The sequence below is a fragment of the Perna viridis genome, chromosome 8, assembly GCF_037379345.1.
Source record: "Perna viridis isolate PV_CMFRI_1.1 ecotype Kerala chromosome 8, ASM3737934v1, whole genome shotgun sequence".
NCBI classification, from domain to species: Eukaryota; Metazoa; Mollusca; class Bivalvia; order Mytilida; family Mytilidae; genus Perna; species Perna viridis.
This window is the reverse complement of record NC_142452.1, coordinates 27,934,273-27,954,467: the sequence shown is the minus strand read 5'-3', so window position 1 is coordinate 27,954,467 and position 20,195 is coordinate 27,934,273. Positions and strand designations below refer to the sequence as shown.

General features: G+C 34.2%; 2 protein-coding genes across 2 annotated transcripts in view; one reads left to right on the top strand and one right to left on the bottom strand.

The window, feature by feature from the left end:
• The window catches only part of LOC148610074 (tRNA (guanine-N(7)-)-methyltransferase non-catalytic subunit wdr4-like), a 71,623-nt gene extending 67,935 nt beyond the window's left edge, over nucleotides 1-3,688 (top strand). Inside the window, exons 9-10 of the mRNA XM_088542099.1 lie at nucleotides 2,022-2,103; nucleotides 3,505-3,688. Of these exons, the coding sequence (XP_088398225.1) occupies nucleotides 2,022-2,103; nucleotides 3,505-3,650 (228 nt within the window). The 3' untranslated portion in view covers nucleotides 3,651-3,688. The remainder of the gene's footprint in view (nucleotides 1-2,021; nucleotides 2,104-3,504) is intronic.
• Nucleotides 3,689-12,727: 9,039 nt separating this feature from the next.
• Nucleotides 12,728-18,581, bottom strand: LOC148610073 (PDZ and LIM domain protein 1-like). The gene is made up of 3 exons (XM_088542095.1): nucleotides 18,363-18,581; nucleotides 16,032-16,180; nucleotides 12,728-13,481 (listed from the first exon to the last, which is right to left on the bottom strand). Exons 1-3 carry the CDS (start codon nucleotides 18,456-18,458, stop codon nucleotides 13,394-13,396), a joined length of 333 nt encoding a protein of 110 aa, XP_088398221.1. The 5' UTR covers nucleotides 18,459-18,581; the 3' UTR covers nucleotides 12,728-13,393.
• Nucleotides 18,582-20,195: the final 1,614 nt, after the last annotated feature.

Sequence of the window (20,195 nt, the reverse complement as noted above, 5' to 3'; positions counted from 1 at the left end):
TTTGGATCAGAATGGCTGATATTATTTCTAGCTTGCACCATAGTTTTAATATTTATCTTTGTTAAAGCAGTATTTTTGAAATTTTATGTTTCTACTGTAACACTTGTAGAGGTTCTTAAAGGAATATATTTACTTTTAATGTTAAGTTTTAGTAAGACATTAACTTATTTTTATATGCCTGACTTTTAACTTTTAACACTTTGTAGTGTGGTGTATGCATACTGATGTTGGTCCAGCTTTTATCTATTCATCTGTCAGTCTGTTCATCCAGACATTGTATGTTTATGCTTCCAACGTGTTAAGGGGTGTTTGTAATTTTAAAGTTGTGTCTTCATTTAGTTCATCTCCACATTTTTATTATTGGACATTAAACACCGATAAAAAGTGGGGACTCTCATATATGTTTGATGTTATATAGGGCAGATGTTTATTGTACTGCAATAAGTTTGAATTATAAAGAGAATCAATATGGCAAACATGTCAAAGCCACAACAACCCCACCCAGATGAAGAGAGTCAATTCCTCAACAAAGCCACAACAACCCCACCCAGACGAAGAGAGTCAATTCCTCAACAAAGCCACAACAACCCCACCCAGACGAAGAGAGTCAATTCCTCAATCAAAGCCACAACAACCCCACCCAGACGAAGAGAGTCAATTCCTCAACAAAGCCACAACAACCCCACCCAGACGAAGAGAGTCAATTCCTCAATCAAAGCCACAACAACCCCACCCAGACGAAGAGAGTCAATTCCTCAACAAAGCCACAACAACCCCACCCAGACGAAGAGAGTCAATTCCTCAACCAAAGCCACAACAACCCCACCCAGACGAAGAGAGTCAATTCCTCAACAAAGCCACAACAACCCCACCCAGACGAAGAGAGTCAATTCCTCAACAAAGCCACAACAACCCCACCCAGACGAAGAGAGTCAATTCCTCAACAAAGCCACAACAACCCCACCCAGACGAAGAGAGTCAATTCCTCAACCAAAGCCACAACAACCCCACCCAGACGAAGAGAGTCAATTCCTCAACAAAGCCACAACAACCCCACCCAGACGAAGAGAGTCAATTCCTCAACAAAGCCACAACAACCCCACCCAGACGAAGAGAGTCAATTCCTCAATCAAAGCCACAACAACCCCACCCAGACGAAGAGAGTCAATTCCTCAACAAAGCCACAACAACCCCACCCAGACGAAGAGAGTCAATTCCTCAATCAAAGCCACAACAACCCCACCCAGACGAAGAGAGTCAATTCCTCAACAAAGCCACAACAACCCCACCCAGACGAAGAGAGTCAATTCCTCAACCAAAGCCACAACAACCCCACCCAGACGAAGAGAGTCAATTCCTCAACAAAGCCACAACAACCCCACCCAGACGAAGAGAGTCAATTCCTCAACCAAAGCCACAACAACCCCACCCAGACGAAGAGAGTCAATTCCTCAACAAAGCCACAACAACCCCACCCAGACGAAGAGAGTCAATTCCTCAACCAAAGCCACAACAACCCCACCCAGACGAAGAGAGTCAATTCCTCAACAAAGCCACAACAACCCCACCCAGACGAAGAGAGTCAATTCCTCAATCAAAGCCACAACAACCCCACCCAGACGAAGAGAGTCAATTCCTCAACAAAGCCACAACAACCCCACCCAGACGAAGAGAGTCAATTCCTCAACAAAGCCACAACAACCCCACCCAGACGAAGAGAGTCAATTCCTCAACAAAGCCACAACAACCCCACCCAGACGAAGAGAGTCAATTCGTCAATCAAAGACAAGAAAATCAGCACTCAACAGGGCAGGCTGCTGCTGGCCCCGAAACTACATTGTACACAAGTACATCAAAATAGTTGCTCTTATAGAATCCAGCAACTTAAAAGAAAAGTGAAAGTAAAGATGAAACAAGCCATAAGTAAGCAATAATAAAAGCCAAGTTCAATATTGGTTGGTATATCTTATGTCTTAATGGTTATTTATAACAGTGAATTTGATAACTTTATATCATTTCAGTGTTCAAAAAGTAATGAAGATGGCAATAATCCTTTATCAACAGAATTAGAGAAGATCAGCAAAGATTGGGATTTTTTCAAAGGTACTTTATAGAGTAAAAAATTTCAGGTCAAATATCAAGGTGCTTGTTTACATAACGAATGTTCCAGTGCATCCACTGTAAAAGATATATTCAAGTCTGGTCATTTAAAAGACAAACACAAAACAAATAATGAAGACAGACATAGCAAACCTTGATATATAGAGCTTGAGAAAACACACACAAAATTAAAAATGAAACCCAAATTTTAGTTTTTTCTTTTGTCTTTTTAATGCCTGAAAATCTTTTCAATAGTAACCATTTTATTGATAGAGTTAATGGCAGTGTCTACTTCAGAAATTGATGTAAAGAGACATGTCCAAAAGTGGAATAAGTGAAACATAGTCTTTGTAATATATTTATCTGTTGTGAAGATTGCATTTCTTGCACTGTAAACAATTTAGTATAAATTCATTTCTGTCTGATGCAACATACGTCAAGGTGAAGATGTAGGTTGCAATCTGTAAGCTAATAAGGATATTTTATTTGACTTTTTTTAAGAATATTTGATATTATGCAATAGTCAATCCATCAGTCTCTTCATTCTTTCGAAGGACACATCATTGTATACAACATATAGGTGTGTACAGTGAAACTTATGTAAACTAAACCTCTTAAGGAGGTAGACCTTGGGTAAGGGACAATCAGTGATACGTTTGTAACATATTAATATCACTAAAGCCGATCAAGCTTTCAATTGAAACAGAATGAAATCAGTCCAAGTTATTTTGATGCTTACATGAGATTGATGTAAAATGCTGAATACAAACGTTCCTATGTTTCTAAGAGTGTCCATTACCCTATGTCTACCTCCGTAAGGACTTAAAAAGACAGGTGTTCAGTTTACTAAGGTTCAAAATACATTTACACTGATATACAGAAAGTTAGAAAGGGTCTGGGTTTGACAAGTTTTTGGATCTATCAGGGTTTGGATAAGACAGGTTTTACTATATTTGATTTGAAGGATTTAGTCACAAAAATTTGACAGTTACAAATTTAGTTTACTCAGTCATGAGGGCCAGTACATTCATAATTGAGACCATCAAATCAAAACTGACCAGAAAAAATTTTAATACAATATAATTATCTGCATCCTAATGCAATTTTCAAAAATAAAAAAAGACATCTGACCTTGCATAAAAAAAAGTTGGGGTCAACCTTGGAATTGATATTCAAAAATATATTGTGAAATATATGATGTTATTCAATGAAATCTGATGTTACAGTAATACAATGAATTTGCATAAGAATTTAGATGTTTAAGGCGTTGTTCAGTAAGGTTTATTGGTCAGTATCATGTAGGTTACAAAGCAGAATATTATAAAACCTTGCAATTAAATATTTACGATGAAATGTTCAATTTGATTTTGAATGAACAGTGATGACTCTTGACTATAATTTCAGATTCGACAGATATTCCAAGTATGTACCAAGGACTAGTTAAAGTCAAGATAGACCAGAATATGAAAGATTATATGGAGAAAAAACAAATCAGACTCAGTGGACAGAAAATTCCTCAACCACCTCCAAAAAAAATCAAACAAAGATGATAGTGATAAATCATTAATAAATTGTTTTTAATTTTAAATTTTAAATATATTCTTAAGTGTTGGCCATTGCTTTTCATCCCTGCAAATGTTTGTGAATGTACCTTGTCCTTACTGTCCATCCATGTAATTTTTAAGCGTAACTCTTTACCTATAGGTTTTGATGAAACTTTTAATGAAGTTTAGGTATTAAATGTAGATGTGTATAAAAGAAGATGGTTATTGTTATATGTATGTGAGGGGAGATAATCCAGTAAAAGGATTCAATGGTTGTAGATTGTTACCTTTTTGTGAGTGTGCTCACAGATCTGGTTCCCAATAGGATTTGAGAAAAGTTCTTTCTTTCTAATATCTAAAATCTTAACTTATTCCTGAAGACCACTATAAGTGAGTACTTATTAAAAATTTGAATTATGCTGTTATGAGGTGGTAGCCATTTTGTTTGTCAATTGGTTGGTTTGTCTGAAATCTCTTTGGATGGATTTTTCTAAACTTGTAATGAACAGAATGATATACAGTAAAACCTGTCTAAATTAAACCCCTTTTTGACTTTAAAATTTGTTCAGTTTAGACAGGTGTTTGGTTTACCTTGGTGTTTGGTTTAGACAGGTGTTTAATTTACCTGGGTGTTTGGTTTAGACAGGTGATGGATTTAGAGAGGTGTTTGGTTTACCAAGACTCGAAATACATTTAAGGAAGTAGACCTAGGTTAAGGAACGTAACTTTTGAAATCAGTGATATGTTTGTATCATATTCAATTTCACCAAAGCCTATCAAGTTTTCCTTTGAAACAGAATGAAATCAGTCCTAGTTACTTTGATGCTTACATGAGATTTATGTAAAATCCTGAATACAAACATTCCAATGATTTGTAAGAGATGTGTCCCTTACCCTAGGTCTACCTCCTTAAACTGATATGAAAAGACTTTTAAAAGTGTCTGGTTTAGACAGGTTTCTTAATCATTCACATTTAATGTATTTTCATAACCAGCTTTTACATGATACCAGTAATTAAATTGTATGTATATATATGACATAAAAGATGTTATTAAAAATACAATTTTGTTCTCCTGAAACTTACTCTCAAGTTGAAATTATGGACTAATGAGATATCTTGTTCATATATAAAATGACAAACTCACAATGATAATCACCAGGATTTTTTTCTGAATTCCTTTTATCAGCCTTGCTTGGCTACTGATCAATACCAGAAATTACTATAATAAGATTTGCGGATTTGAACTTTTAACTTCGACATATTTTTAAGACATACTGACTGAAAGGATTTGTTTTCTGTAAGATTGCCCTTTGAATTTAAGATTGCAGGATTACTAAAAAAAAGTGAATAGTCATTCAAAAGTTATTGACTTTTGAAGTGGGGTCCATGTAAAAATATAGACAGTGAAGTCAGCATATGACAGACATTCCTCTGTTTCTTAATTGTTTTTGAATTGCTTATTCATATGATGTAAAACAAAAGTATTGATTTTAAGTTTATTGTGCTTTTGGGCTGCCAGATTATAGATACAATATATATACATAGAAATTTAATTTGTACAATGTAGGGGCAGATAATTCCCACATTGAAATTTGATTTATTTGAATATACTGGTGATGACCTTTAATTTAAATTCAGAAAGATGATACAATACTGTTGATAAAGATGATCTAGCAATCTGAAGGAAATTTCAGAAACAATCAGGATATTCACTAGGAAAATAATACATGCAGACTGTGGACATATTTTGATACAACACTATTTGCATCTATAAAATACATTGCTATTAATATACTAGTAGTAGTTTACATATTTCTAACCTAATGTTGCATAGTTGACCAAAAGCATGAGATTCTTTTATAAAAAGATAAACAGAAGCTCAGCAGACACATACTTCTAGTTCTCTCTGGGGTTGTCTGTACTGTCTTTCATAATTTATATTCCAAAAATCTTGGAGTGTGTGATGTTCATACAGATTCTACTTTTAAAATCTTTATACTGTCTTTCTAAAAAAATAGTCTGTATTAAAAAATTAAGTTCTGAAAAATATTGAGTTAAAATTCAAATTACTCTACATTTGTAATACTGAAAATGCAGTATTTCAAATTAATCTAATTCTAGATAGATAGCATGTTAGTCTCTGTATGAATCAGGCAGTGGGGTGAATTATGGTATGAAATAACCCACCACTTTAACAGTGTAATTTGTCTAGATGTACTACCAGAATCAAGCAATAAAGATTTTCTATATCATATTGTTTAAAGGAGAGAGCATTAAGTTAAAATTTCAAATGAGCATTTCAAGGGAATATATTTATGTCAAAACCTCTATTTTCAAAACATACACTTTGCAAATAGTTGTCTTCCATACAGAGAAGACTTCCTTGAGTGAAAGCATATTATCAGATCGGTGGGTTTTTGATATGACTGTTTTAGTTTTTCCCCATTTTGTCCGCTTCTTATAGAAACTTGTACCAAACTAACTGGTCACTGCATACATCATACCATGTCTGAAAGCGTCGGAAAAAATAAACAAACGTTATCTCTTTCATTTATTTTCGAATTTAGACAGATGAAAGATAACCCAATAAACTTAAGCAAGTTTATTTATCTTTCTGAAAAATTTCCAAGACAATACAAGGTCTCCAACCATCCGCCAAAATGACTTTAATACAAAATTCTACCTATTGAATTGATACTAAGAAAAACAATTGGTTCTAAAAAAAAACCATCTTCTCCGTGTTCTTGTTTTTCTGCATATTTTATTGCAGAAAACTCTTAGGCCTGATTCACTAGAAATCCAATTTCAAGGTTAACGCGGAGTTCAAATTATTGATAGTTGGAATACACCTCTTTAATCCGACGACTTGGGTAAGAAAATGGTCAGTTTTATCCAAGCGACCTGCAAAAATAAAAACAAGTTCCCGTTCAGAGCAATTCCTGATCATTTTACACAAGTCGAGCAAACTTGCACGAAGTCACATCTGTGATACGATTTACTTTATTCAACTTAAGATCTCTAAATATGTGAATAAAATATGCATAGGTGGATGTATTTCGTAATTAACACTAATACGCAACTGTAAAATTTGGAAATTTCAAATGATTAGAATACAGCAATTTTGCACACCGGTGCTATATTTTGTGCTTTTATTCATTGTTGTTTTATTTAGTTGTTGTAATTTTGTAATTCGATAGTCATATCCATGTGCATGTATGAAAGCGTTCATTTAAAATTAATATTCGGCAAACCCATTTTAATAACTTTCACTAATATTCAAACATTTCCTATTTTGACCCAAAATGGTATCATTTACAACCGTTTCAAACTTTCTCACACAAATGACAGGTATCAGGTACCAGTTGCAGAACCAAGCACGTGTCATAGAGCGTGCTTCTTATTTATCGTCTGCTGCTAATGGCACCGAACAGAAAGAACAACTCGTGCCATTCTACTTTGAAATTCAAGGTGAGCGGTAAAACCCGATACGTTTGTGAAATATTGCTTATCCTAACCTAGATTGAAAGCTCAATAAAGATGAACATACTAATTCTAAGCATCTATGAAATCTGATTTCTAAGCCACTTAAAAACAATTGCCCGTAAAATTTGTTTTTATTATCCACAAACTCCAACCCGAAAATTACAGTTAAATACAACCATTCATGAAAGGGTACGTGCGTCATTTCAGGTTAATGGACAAAATTAATTGTTATATTATACAAGATGCAGTAATTAATTTTTACATTATTTTTCAATAGGAGGGAAATTTTAGGCTTTTGTGGTTTTCTATACAACCTCTTATTTCAAAATTCATAAATTTTGTTGTATTTATAAAAACCCATTTTCATGGTTTAGATTTTATTTGTTTTTGATTTAAATGAGAAAATTAGATTCAATTTAAATGCATGTTTACAATTCTCGGGTACAATGTTGGGTATCTTGTTTTGTGATATCTTTTTCATCAGATAAAATATTTCATTTTTCGAAAACAATATTCATTTTTCATTTTTTGCAAGTGTGGGAATCTGACTTTTTCTGGGTTTCCCACGAGTTTCATTCCTGGAAATGTGATTTGGCTAATTTATCATTTTATCAAGCACTGCTGTTGGTATTAAAACTATATTTTGATGTTTCATACTAGTCAAACACGAACTTGAAGTGCCACATAAATTAAGAAAAAAATGTTTAATTTTTAGAGTAAATTTTTAAGTAGTTAAATTTATAACAGTTTGCCTCCTTTCAGTTGTTAAACTAACCATAGGCAAATTAAGGGTTATATATGCACTTTCCTGGTTAAGTATTTGTTTTCAGAGAATTTGTTAGTTAAAATTGTACATGCAAATGTTCAATCAAATTTGGTAGTTATATTTGAAGGGTAAGTAAAAAGACCATAAGTTTTATAGTATTTGGATATTTAGGTTTGATACCGTGTTCTGTCGAAGCTATATCAGTTATGTGCTGGTTTCTGCATTATTTTATTATTTTTAATCCAACCATTATTAAAAACTCGAAAGTGTCCGAGAAGGCGACAGAGGCTCACATGTGTATTTTTCCCTTTGAATTGCTCGTTTTTTTTTCTGTATAGTATTGTAGTTTAATAGTGCATTCAATTATTGAACTGATAGTATTGTGTGTACATATATAGCTACGGCACAATTTTCAAGAAAACCAGTAGTTCTTGCAAAGAACGCAACATCGCGCGTAACGTCATTGGTTTCCGGAGATGAATCCATCATAGTAGGTTGGGATGGTATAAAACAAAGGTTAAATGTTAATTGAGAAAGTAGATTTTAATCATACTTTAGAACGAAAACGTGCGCACTTAGCAAGAGTCGTTATATTAATTCGGCTGCTTATAAATTAAAATATAATTTTATAATCCTTTGGAAAGAAAAAAAAGTAGCAACATGTAGGATACGTGTAGCTAAGTGTGGAATCCCAGGAATTGAAAACAATGAACTTACAATAAATTTAAGTATTTTGAGTTTTAATCGCTTTAAAAGCTTGATTTAGACAAAAAGGATGTACCAAGCTATTTCAAAAACTTGCCTACAAAAGGTAGGCAAAGAAATCATACACTCTATGTTTATAATAGTATTCGAGATGAGTTTAATTTAGTGTAAATTGAAACAAACTTAATTTTATTAGGGAAATTTTATTTTTTCAAATCTTACTCAAAATACTAATAGAATAATTAATTGGAAAGAATAAATAACCAAAATATGATTACGAGTGCCGAAGAACGCCTAGATTTCACGACTATGTGGAATATAACTCCGCGCACGAGTTAAATCTTAATGCGTTCTTGACACGAGTGATCATATATTTCGGTTATTCACGATAACCAATTATCCTATTTATTATATAGATTTCCTGCATTATTCATTGTTATTTTGAACATAGATTTAAAATTTTGCGAACGCGTTGATATTCGCGCGGTCACGTTTTGGCGGGCGAAAGCGCGAGAGTGAAATTGCCAAAGTTATTATACAGTGTGAATTATCGAAAAAAAAAATACACTGGGAACATTCGGTAAATCACTGCTATCTATATAATAAAAGCATATAACTTCTATTATTTTATGTGTATACATTTTGAAGACTGTTATGTTTATTGTAATACAGGCATGGGTGATACTCCAGCTCAGTTAAAGTACATGTATCACTAGTTTTTTTTTTTTTTTTATTTATGTGACTGTATTTATTTTGTGTTTCCTACGTCTATTGTTGATGGAATTGTCATCTTTTTATTGTATTTCAATTAATAAAATCTCGATCCTTAAATCTTGCACCAGTATTAACGCCAAAAATAATCAAATTGAGCAAAACGGAAACCAAATGAAGAATAAAGCGTCAGCTCACTTTTCCACCGCATGAAACACCACAGTTTTTCGCTGACCTTTCTCATTTCATTAAACACACGCGGCATACCGGACGATACTGTCACCGTTGCAACATGCAGCTCTTTCCGAGGGACTTTTGAATCTTAAACAATCTAACTTTAAAATTTTGATGCTAATAAAATGTCACCCTACGTCTTGAACGTAAAATAAAATTTTTGCACAGTTAATCAATGTAGGGGGTCTGTTGGTACAATTGTTGATTGATAAGGGGGATTAATTTCATACAGTATAACCCATATATAATTTAAAGATTAATGCTTAATTTTACACACATGTTAATAAGGCGTAGAGTAATTTGGTTCGAAACAATGGCTTAGGTATCCTCGTCTTCCGGCTGCTCGTCATCGGATTTCCGATGCGCCGCCGGAAAATGCCGCTATATCTTTTTAATTGCTTCTTGATATACAAGTCGATACAATCAAATAGACACGGCTTTGTTTTTCTTCAATCAATTCTAATTCATTTTCTATGTTACCGCCGCTGATATCGGAGAAAGCAATAATAAAAGCAACGTCTTAAAGTTACGCGCCCATACATCCGAACAAAACTAGTATGGCGAGCTCTCTCCTGCAAAAAGACTAATCTTCCATTAAAGGAAGATAAAAAGGTGATTGCTTCAAAATCGGAAGTCCTTTTCACTTGATTGTCCCAGCTTGAATGTTGTTTTATAACTTTCCTTGCGGTAATGAGACATCCCCGAGTTTAATATCAGGGTGAAAACAAGAGAAACGAGCTAATCAAATGTGGAATTAATTCAATTTCTTTAAAAACATCTTTTGGTTCCAAGATTTTACGTGTTAAAAAAAACAGACGATTAAAGAAGCTCCGAGGTGAAGTGCTTTTATGTTTTAATCCGGTTAGGAAATTACCGGCATCTCGCTCTAAATGAGTTTCCAAACGTAATTCAATACGTCTTAATTCAGCAACAGGGTATTGTTTAGGTGTCGTCACTTTTAAATAAACTCCTCTTAAACTTATAAGCGTATTCCTTATTTTTCATGGTGTTATTGCAATTAAGAATGGAAATGCGTATCTAAATTGGAAAGTACTTCCTTAATCAAAGATACATTTTCTGAATAAAACACTATCATTTGACTAAAACAGGGAATTATGAGACTTTAGAAACCGCTAAATATCAGGGGCGGATCCAGGACGGCGTGTGTGTGTGTGGGGGGGGGGGGGGGTGGGGGCTAAGTAAAGTCAAGAAAACTTTGGGGTAAGAATTTGTGAAAAATCAAGATTTCATGCAAAAATGCTTTCTCCATTTTATGGGGCTCCTTGGGCACGCCTTTCCTTGGATTCGCGTTCGAGTATTGCAAAAGTATTCTGAACCCTCCCGGATCATTGTCAACAAGCCATTCCAGAATGGAGAAGGTCTCTAGAGCAGTGGAGGTTTCACTCAAAATTTGTAATCCAGCGATTTGGTTGAATAAATGAGTAATCATTTGTTTTTTATTGGGGGAGGGGGGTTCTAGGATGAAATTTTATGTCCTGCCTTTAAAGAAAATTTAGGTCCTGCCTTTTTTTCTCTGGCCCAAAGCGGCGAATTTTCTTTTCAAATATGACTAAAAAAATATTTGGACAATTATAAAACCTGCCTTTTTATTTTTCCCTATGGTCTAGCCTGGCTTTTTATTTCTTTAAAATTTCAACCCTGCCTTTTTATATCAAAATTGATCTTAGCCTCCCTATAAAAATCAAATGGTAGTTCCCTAAGGATGATTTATTTACTCGACTGTTTAAGCATGAGTGCAATATAAATAAATGCTTTTTGGCGCGTATGGTATACTTTACCACTCTCAAAGTGACTTCTGAAGATTTCGCAAGCTTGATAAGCATGTATAAGTCGGTGCAGTATTCTTGGTGTATCACCGATTTGTACCCCATACACTTAGGGTAAGCCAAAATCAAACGCATTCCTTTAATTGTACATACAAACGTATGGATAGATAAGATTTTTCATGTATTTTGCAATAAAAAAATCTTAAATTATAGACATTATGTTAATTGTTTAGGCGAGTATAATATCGAAATCAAACTACTCTGTTACAGAAAGACCATTGGTGAAACACAGCCGTCCTATCATTCGAGCGATATGAAACAACCTTACAATTTGGCTTCACTCCATAATTCTAAATATACTGAATGAAGACATTGGTTTCTGTGTGATTCTTATATTAGAGATGTTATTCTTGTTAATTGTTCCCAAAATGTAACAATTCAAAGCGGAAAATAAAAGCTGTCAAAGTGTAAACACACTTATTCAATATATCGCAATCCAAGTTTGATCTAGATTCACAAATAAGATTCAATATTAAAAGAGTTACATTAATACTATCAAATCTTACTTCTTACAATCGAAAATATGTTTCTTTCCTTCACCTAAAACATAAAACATCAACACAATTAGGATTGTATGTATTAATCATAAATAATTTAGATATGATTTATGTAACTGCTTCACATTATGCCTTGTATACAGGACAGGATATTTATAGGCCTGAGGCCTGCTATCCAATCCTTTTCATTTATTTATTTAATTGAATGAAATATCTTTATATCAAATCTTTCCTTCACCTTTCTATTCAATATTCGCGTTTAAAGAGGGCTTAAAGTCCGGGGAGTGAAACGGGTAGGTATACATGATCGGATACGTTAAAGTACTGTCTAGTAAGAAACATGCTAGTGATTTGAGGAGCTTTGTTTTATTTTGTATCGGTAGCATGTATACAACAGAGTATAGTCGGAATGAGATTTTGCAATGGGGGGGAACACGACAAATAATGGATATTAACAATGCAGGTAGCAATTTTGGAAGGGAGAATGGAAACCGAATACATGACTAAGACGTGTATAGGTCAATGTGTACGACTAGTAACCACATGTTGATACATTTTGTTCTTCAAGGATATTTCAACATAACTTGGTAATTTTTCCCAAACCTAACAAATCCATGCAATGGTAGATTCCTCATATTTTGATAATTGAATCAAGTTTCTCTAGTTCATTCACGGGGTCTTGTGTAGCGATATATTAGGGGTCAATAGGTTATAGCAATTTGTGCTTTTCAGACTGGAATAGGAATATCGTTAGTATTCGACTCCAATACCTTTACTGTTCATTCACTATCTGTCGTATGACAGACAAAATAAGCTTGACAAAGAAAGATAACTCGAACTAAGTTGCATAGGCAATAAACAAAACCAAAACAATTTTATTAAGTTATGTGCCATAAAAACTCTCCAGTAATACAATATAAAACAGTTAAATAAAATGTACCATCTATCATTTCACAAAATTGTATAAATAATAAACATTACATGCACAAAATTCACATCTCTTATTGCACTTTTCGGCCTTAATAATCGGCGATCAATTAAATAATTATTAATTATGCATTTAACAAACGATTATGAGTTTATCTTGGTATGTAAAATTATATGAAATATCTTTCAAACTCAAGTACCATTACAAAAATCTAGCGGCGCCTTTAAAGTACTTAACGCGCATTCCTGTTCGGAAATCTGGCCGAATCCGTGGGTCGGTACTATCGAGTTTGAACGAATGCTTATGAATAAAAAAAACATCACACCAAACCCTTTCAATCCCTTGCGTAAGCGAATGCATTATCGAACAAAAAATGGTAGCGTCGTGGTCCTATACATATAACACGAAACATTTACATATTTTAACTAATATCTAGACACACTTCAAAAATGAAATGTCATTTATTCCCCAGCTTCCCCGTATTTGATTTTCACTGAACCTGTTTTCCCTTTTCTCTTTCTTTCACCAGAAGGAATGATTGAATGATAAACGTGGTTTCTAAATATGGTGGTAGACATTACGTTGACTGTGCCTTCCAAGGTGAGAATTTGACAGGGCCTTTTGGTTTGATAGAAGAAATTCTGCTGTTAACGTCACCATGCCCTCTGAAAAATAGAAGTCTGTTCAAAGAGAGATAACTCTAAATCAGAAACAAAAATATAAAAAAGGCCATATATTTTTTAAGACGTGACATCTACCCTCTCGAGTAAAACTTCTCATTTCAATTGTATTTCATCATAAATTGCTAATTCCAGTACGTCATGAAAATGTGAATAAAAGGAAACGAAACTGAAACACGTACATATAATTTGAGCACCAACTGAGTCGAATTCTAAACAAATGTATTTTAAGTTTACTTGGTATTTTAAACACGTAGCATTTTTTCTTAAATTTGTCATTCAGATTTTTCATACATTATATCAATATATCAAGCTACTAATTGGCCCGAGTTCTTTTTGCATACGACAAAACCATCATGCATCTGGCGAGCTTGCACTTGTTTCCAAAACAGGCTTAATTTATTTCGATCGGTCGTTTGCATGTTGCTTAATTTACATGCACTTCAATGCGACAGAATTCCTGTGTCTTAGTCATATTTGTTTTCCAGAATAACGAGCTAAAAGTATTACCAAAATACTATTGCTGGTTGTTTATACATTCAAACTCAGCCCATGATTCATAATTGTATAATACTGATAATTAAGTAGTACGTACTTCATTTTATTACGTAAATACAAATATTTATTATGTTTTGTTTAAGAACAATGGTCGAAGTTGAACTTAGATTGGTGCTAAAAATACAATGACAAAAAGATGAGCCTGGTTGCCCAAAATACCCACTTTTCTATATCTAGCATGCAATTAGTTAACGTACACGACGATGTTAATAAGATGTGAATTCTCAGTAATCGTATCTGACATATGGTTATGATTACAACAAAACAACATAATTACATAGTTTATGATAACTTTCTTATATTTCTGTTGCTTTGGCTAGGGCTGTACAGACTGCTTACAGTGCAAAAAATAGTGTGGTTTGAGACATTGAAGCGAATGGAATGAATCTGTAATTGAGTCCATTTGCTGTTCAGTTATACCGTTAAGCATACATGTATATATATTTTTTGGCCTAAAATTCTGATCTCTCAAATAAGAAAAATATCTACACATTTTCAAGAGTTTCAAACGATTTTATAACACAAAATCACATGAAATTTATGTAAATCAAGTGTTCTCGCGAATTTTATGTTTAATTACTGAATTCAGATGTTTTTCATGTTAAATTGGTTCACACGAAGTTCGCGTAAATTACGTATAGAAAAAGGGAACAGTTATGTACATGTATTTTAAGCATCGCCGGGTAGTAGACTCATTTGATATGTAATTTGTAGAAGTCAAGGCATTTGTATAATTCCATAGCCTTTATCGAAAAGTTTAAGCTGAGTCGATAGTTTGTACATATATAATCAAGTAGCACACGCATTTTTATACTGGAATGCCCGTGTGAGCCACTCTTTTTTGAGTGAGGAATATTAAAGCAGGATAAATTGTAACATATGATCTGTACAACAGAAAGTGGCACTGGATACAAACCTTGAAAGCTTGTGATATCTTTATGGGGACCATCCTCTCAAGTCAGGGTTTTGAGTCCATCCTCGCTCCCTCAAAGAGCGAAGGTGGGCTCAAAACCCTGACTTGGGAGGATGTATGGGGACTTAAATATACATATATTTTAAACCAATAGTATATAACGCATAATAAGCATAAGATAACCTTAAGCCGACCATAGCTTTTAGAACAAATTTTGCATTTAGAGTAAACGTTCACAATGTCGTATCTTATCGTATACTGAGTGTAGATTTCACTGATGAAATTCTTCATCTTTCACCCCACATATCTACTGGTAGATAAAACTACTATCTACTATAAAAGCTACCTAAAAGCAATCAGTAGTAATTTTCCTATCCGACGATATACAGAGCAAATAGTGAACAGGTGTCTAGATAGGGTTCCAGTTCAAATATTACACCATAAATAAATATATATATGTATATATATGCCCGAGGTATATTTTTATTACAAACAAAATGTTTTCAATAACTGGCCCTGTGTGGGATACAAATACTGAAATAGTTGGTGAATTCAAACGAACAAACACATTTCAAGAGAGCACCGTTCAGTTGGCACTGAATAGAAGACGGATTGATAAGCAAAAGAAAGGATTTCTATAACAGAAGGGTTTTGCGTTTACGTAAATTTGTATAAATTTCATTTTACATCATTCACGATTGCATATTCCACCCAAGAACAAAGAAACTATTGTCAAATGCTAGACCATGATAATCATATACTCTATTGACGAACTCGACAGTTTAAAAGTGAAAGACGTTTGACATCTTGATTTGTTTGTTGGGGTTTAACGTCCGAGCAGCAATATTTTAGCTATATTCAGACGAATTTTGACATCTTGAGGAAAACTACATTAAATGTAATTTGACCTAGGCAAACATGGACTGACTTAATTAAAAAAAAAACGGTTTCATTACTTCATAGAATATGATATACAAAACTTCCTATTTTATGAGCGAGTCGAAAGTAAGCATTTCTGAAAAGCAAACTTCTAAGTGCCCCCTATGATCAATAGCTGCACTTACTTTACAATTGTCAGCTGTAACATATTTCCTGCCCCTCGGATCATTTGATTGGCCTGCATGTGGGTCATATTTCTAGCATCAGAATGTCCAATACCGATAATGTTGTCACCAGGGGAAAGAACTCCAGCAACAGGGCTACCTTGTTCTACCTGTAGGAAAGACAAAAAGCTTTATGTCAACAAAATAGGCATTAAGAGGGTTGGAAAGTTGTTCTCTCTTTTTTTGCCTATTATACATACATGGCAAATTGTGGACGAATAGAACGTCAGATAATACACGGACCAACTTAGCCAAATCATCGCTCCTGTTGACTTTCGGCTAATTGCATCAAACCTGCTTTTTTCTAGGAACCCCAAACCTAGAAATAGTTATGTGTCATCCGGTAAAACCATCAAAAAAGTCTGTGAATACATAGACAGGTCAAAAGGTGGGATTTGGAAAACGAAGGGGGTTTATACCATACCGGAGTCAATTAAGGAATTTGACTTCAAGAAACGTACCAATCATTTTCCTAAACACGCCTGTGAATAATATACCATTGGCGATGTTGGGTGTAACGTTTATCGACTCAAATCAATACATCAAAGCAGAATCACTAATCTAGAAAAAAAAAACGGATAAGGCTTAAGAATGGAAACGTGTTTGCATTTTTTCGTAATGATTTCATACCGTCTTTATGTATTGTTTCTGCACTCATTGGCGATAAAAAAAAAGAGACTGCATTCAACTTCTACCTTTGAAGATTTTAAAATAGATACATAATCACTAAGGAAATTGGTCGTTATAGCATTTGAACACACGTCAAACTGCAGATGACAAGAGCAGAAGTAAAGTCATGCACCTTCCAATGTTTCTCTTTGAAGTGGTTGATATTGTGCCAGCAAATATTGCAAATAAGCCAAAATACAATGGTTTTAACACCTTGTAGTTTATATGATTTTTATCTAATATTTTATCTACGAAAATCATGTCAAGCAATCTTTTTTAGAGTTCCGTTCCGCTGTAAGTCAGGTTTACAGTTAAACATACCTAAACTGAGCGAAACCCGACATATTATGTATAGTCTCTGAACGTCTGTTTCAATGCATTTTGAAACGATGTAAACCGCATACTTGTCCCCGAGAGAGGATTTGTTTTACAAGTTTTCATGTTTTCAACATGAGTACTACTAGCATCGCAAAATGATAGTTGTTTGGCAAAATAAGGTATTCGAAACGTAACCATTATCCATTTCCACTGCAGAAACTAACTTTTGTTGTTTTGATATTCTCAACTGTGATTATAATTCATCATTGTAGAACTATAATGTGGATGAACAGAGAAAGAGAGCAAGTGGATGCTCAGAATTGTACCAGCTATTTAACAATACTACTCCAGCCACGCAAGTTTATAATGCCCCTCTCATGTTTGCTTTTTTTTATTTTCACACTCATTAATTTGCTTCCATTATAAAATTAATGTCTTCGCCTCAGAGTCCGCCTTACAAATTGCCTTGTAAGAGTTAAGTTTCCCTAAAAATCATGATAATCATTAGGAATGCAATCAAGGAATGATATATATGATTTGTATATAAACACAAGGCGTACGCCGGGCGTGTGAAACTAATTACATTGTCTGTTTGAACAACTTCTGCTTTTCTCTTATCTTACCTGACGCGTTTGCGAATAAAAATAGACGGGCAACCAGACCAGATTTGGTTACCCGTCGTACTACTTTGGTCTCAGTGTACAATTATCATGGCGGAAGCTGGTTCTTGTAGTGATAAATTAAGTTCCAATTTTACGTTCTATTAAAACTGTTATTTCACATTAAATGATGAAAAATTACTCCTTGATTCTTGGTCATATCTGATAAGATATCTGCTGTTGGTTTTCAATGAGGTGTGATGGAATTTTTATCTGCTTGATGCTCTTTTCATGTTTTTATTTTGAAGATTTTAGACGTCTTTGGAGAAGCGTTATGTTAATCAACAAAGTCTCAGAGCGTGTATATTTCATCACTGAAAATTGAAACAAATTCCAACAGTCATGAATTATTGTATTCACTTCTGTTGCGGCTAAATGTCGTAACTAGATCAATCTAGCAAAAGTTACCCCCTCCCCCCCCCCCCAAAAAAAAAAGAAAAAAAAAGAAAAACAAAACAAAACAAGACAAAACAAAACAAAACAAAAACAAACAAACAAAAAAAACAAAACAGCGTATGTACGTGCAAATTGTGACATTCCTCTCTTGAAATATTCCTTGTTCATTCCTTTGATTAACTTTAGAAAACACTTGCGTGCTGATAAAAGGTGTTTGGCCAAATGATGAACCACACAAACACAAACCTACCTTTTTGATTTGAAGAGGAACATTAAAATCCCGTCCTCCAGCAAGTCTGAATCCCCATGCCTGTCCAGGGGCCCTTTGGACCTGCACCGTAGCCATTCCTGTCCTTTGAACACTCTATACACGAGACACTACGAAAAGTCTTCAAAAGTTTCGAAAACACTTGTTAAAACCCCCAAGCAATTAGCACTACACTACCCCCACGCGGTTCCTCTTCTCCTCAAAGACAAGATAACGAATGTAATAAAGCACTGCCTGCAATAATCACATGATCACCCTTTCAGAATGAGATTTTCCTCTGTTTGATGGCAAATAGGCAGGGCTATATATAAATACGACATTCCAATGGCGATATGGCGTATCAATGATGATACTAGCTATCTTGTATAGTGTATGGTTCTCATTTGTTCACAAAATATTTTTATCATATTTTTCATTTTGTTTTGGGGATAGAGTATACTATGTCCTCGTTTTAATCATTTCCTTGAGATAATGTTTTCTTTATAATTTCGTGAAAGTTTTATCATACAGAAAGGTGCTGTTCGATCTTTTTTTCAAAGTTCTGCGATACATAGTAATCGTTTCGATCGATATGGTGTGTCCATCGTGATATTTTTTTTCGAACAAGTCTGTTATGTTTCAACCATGAATGCCTTAATATGAGAAACAAAACAAAACAAAACAAAACAAAACAAACAAACAAACAAACTAGACAAAACCGTCGAACAAAAATGTTATACTGAGTGTACAAACCGTTTATCCACAGGTGGATCCAAAAGAGGAGGACTTGCGGTCGAAAAGTTTGGTTAATTATATAGAATAAAAAAATAAAGTCATCATAGCAACCCCCCTTTTAGACCAACAAGTCCCCAACTCCTTTTCTTTTCGGTGTTTCTGGATCAAACAAAAACAAAAGCAACAAGAATTTAAAAGTACGTGTGCGAGCACACACACACACACACAACGAACATCATGTACCCAATAAAAATAGAGGCGAACTCGGGTGCTCGGACAAGGTGAATGGCCCCTACCTTTTTAAGACATACCCATGTTTTTCTCGTTGAAGTCCAGTTAATCATGAAGAAACTATTCTACGTAATTACGGATAGTGGTTGTTCGTCATGTCCAACAGGGCTTAAATATTTTGGACTTACCAGTTTCTCCTAGTAGTTTTTGCTTAAGTCGCTATGCCTGATCTGTACAATCGGCAGTATTAGTTGCAGTTTCTTGTAAACCGCTATGAGCTGAGAGACTCAAGAACAGCCGTTATGTTACTACGTAGGAGAGTCTAGCTGTAAACAATTGGGAAATCAAAGTTGTCGCGTTTGTCGTATATAAACTTAATAGGAGAACCTATTATAAGAGATAAGAGGCAAATTAAATTTTCATTGTTTTTCTGTGGCGCACTCAATTTCAATCCCTTTTTGGTAAATGAAATGAAGATATTCAATGTAAGATGAAATAAGAACTGTGGAAACTTAATTTCCGTTTGTTTGAGTAAGTTTTGGATGAAGTCCGAATTTTATAAGTATGGAAAAATATCAGCAAGCAGAGGTGCTTATTAGGTACCCATCGGGATGCTTGTTGGAGTAATGTTTGGATAAAGTTCGCTTTTTATGAGTATAGGTAAATATCAGCAAACAGAGGTGCTTATTAGGTGCCCATCGGGATGCCTTTGCTAATGAATCACTTAATCACCAAAATGTACAATATGTTGTAAAAAAGAAAAACAATATAGTAATCATTCGATCGTCAATTTGTCACGAAGTAAGATTCATTGCGATGTACTTATATCTTTGTTTCCAGTCCTTTGTAATTAAATAAAACAACATTGAA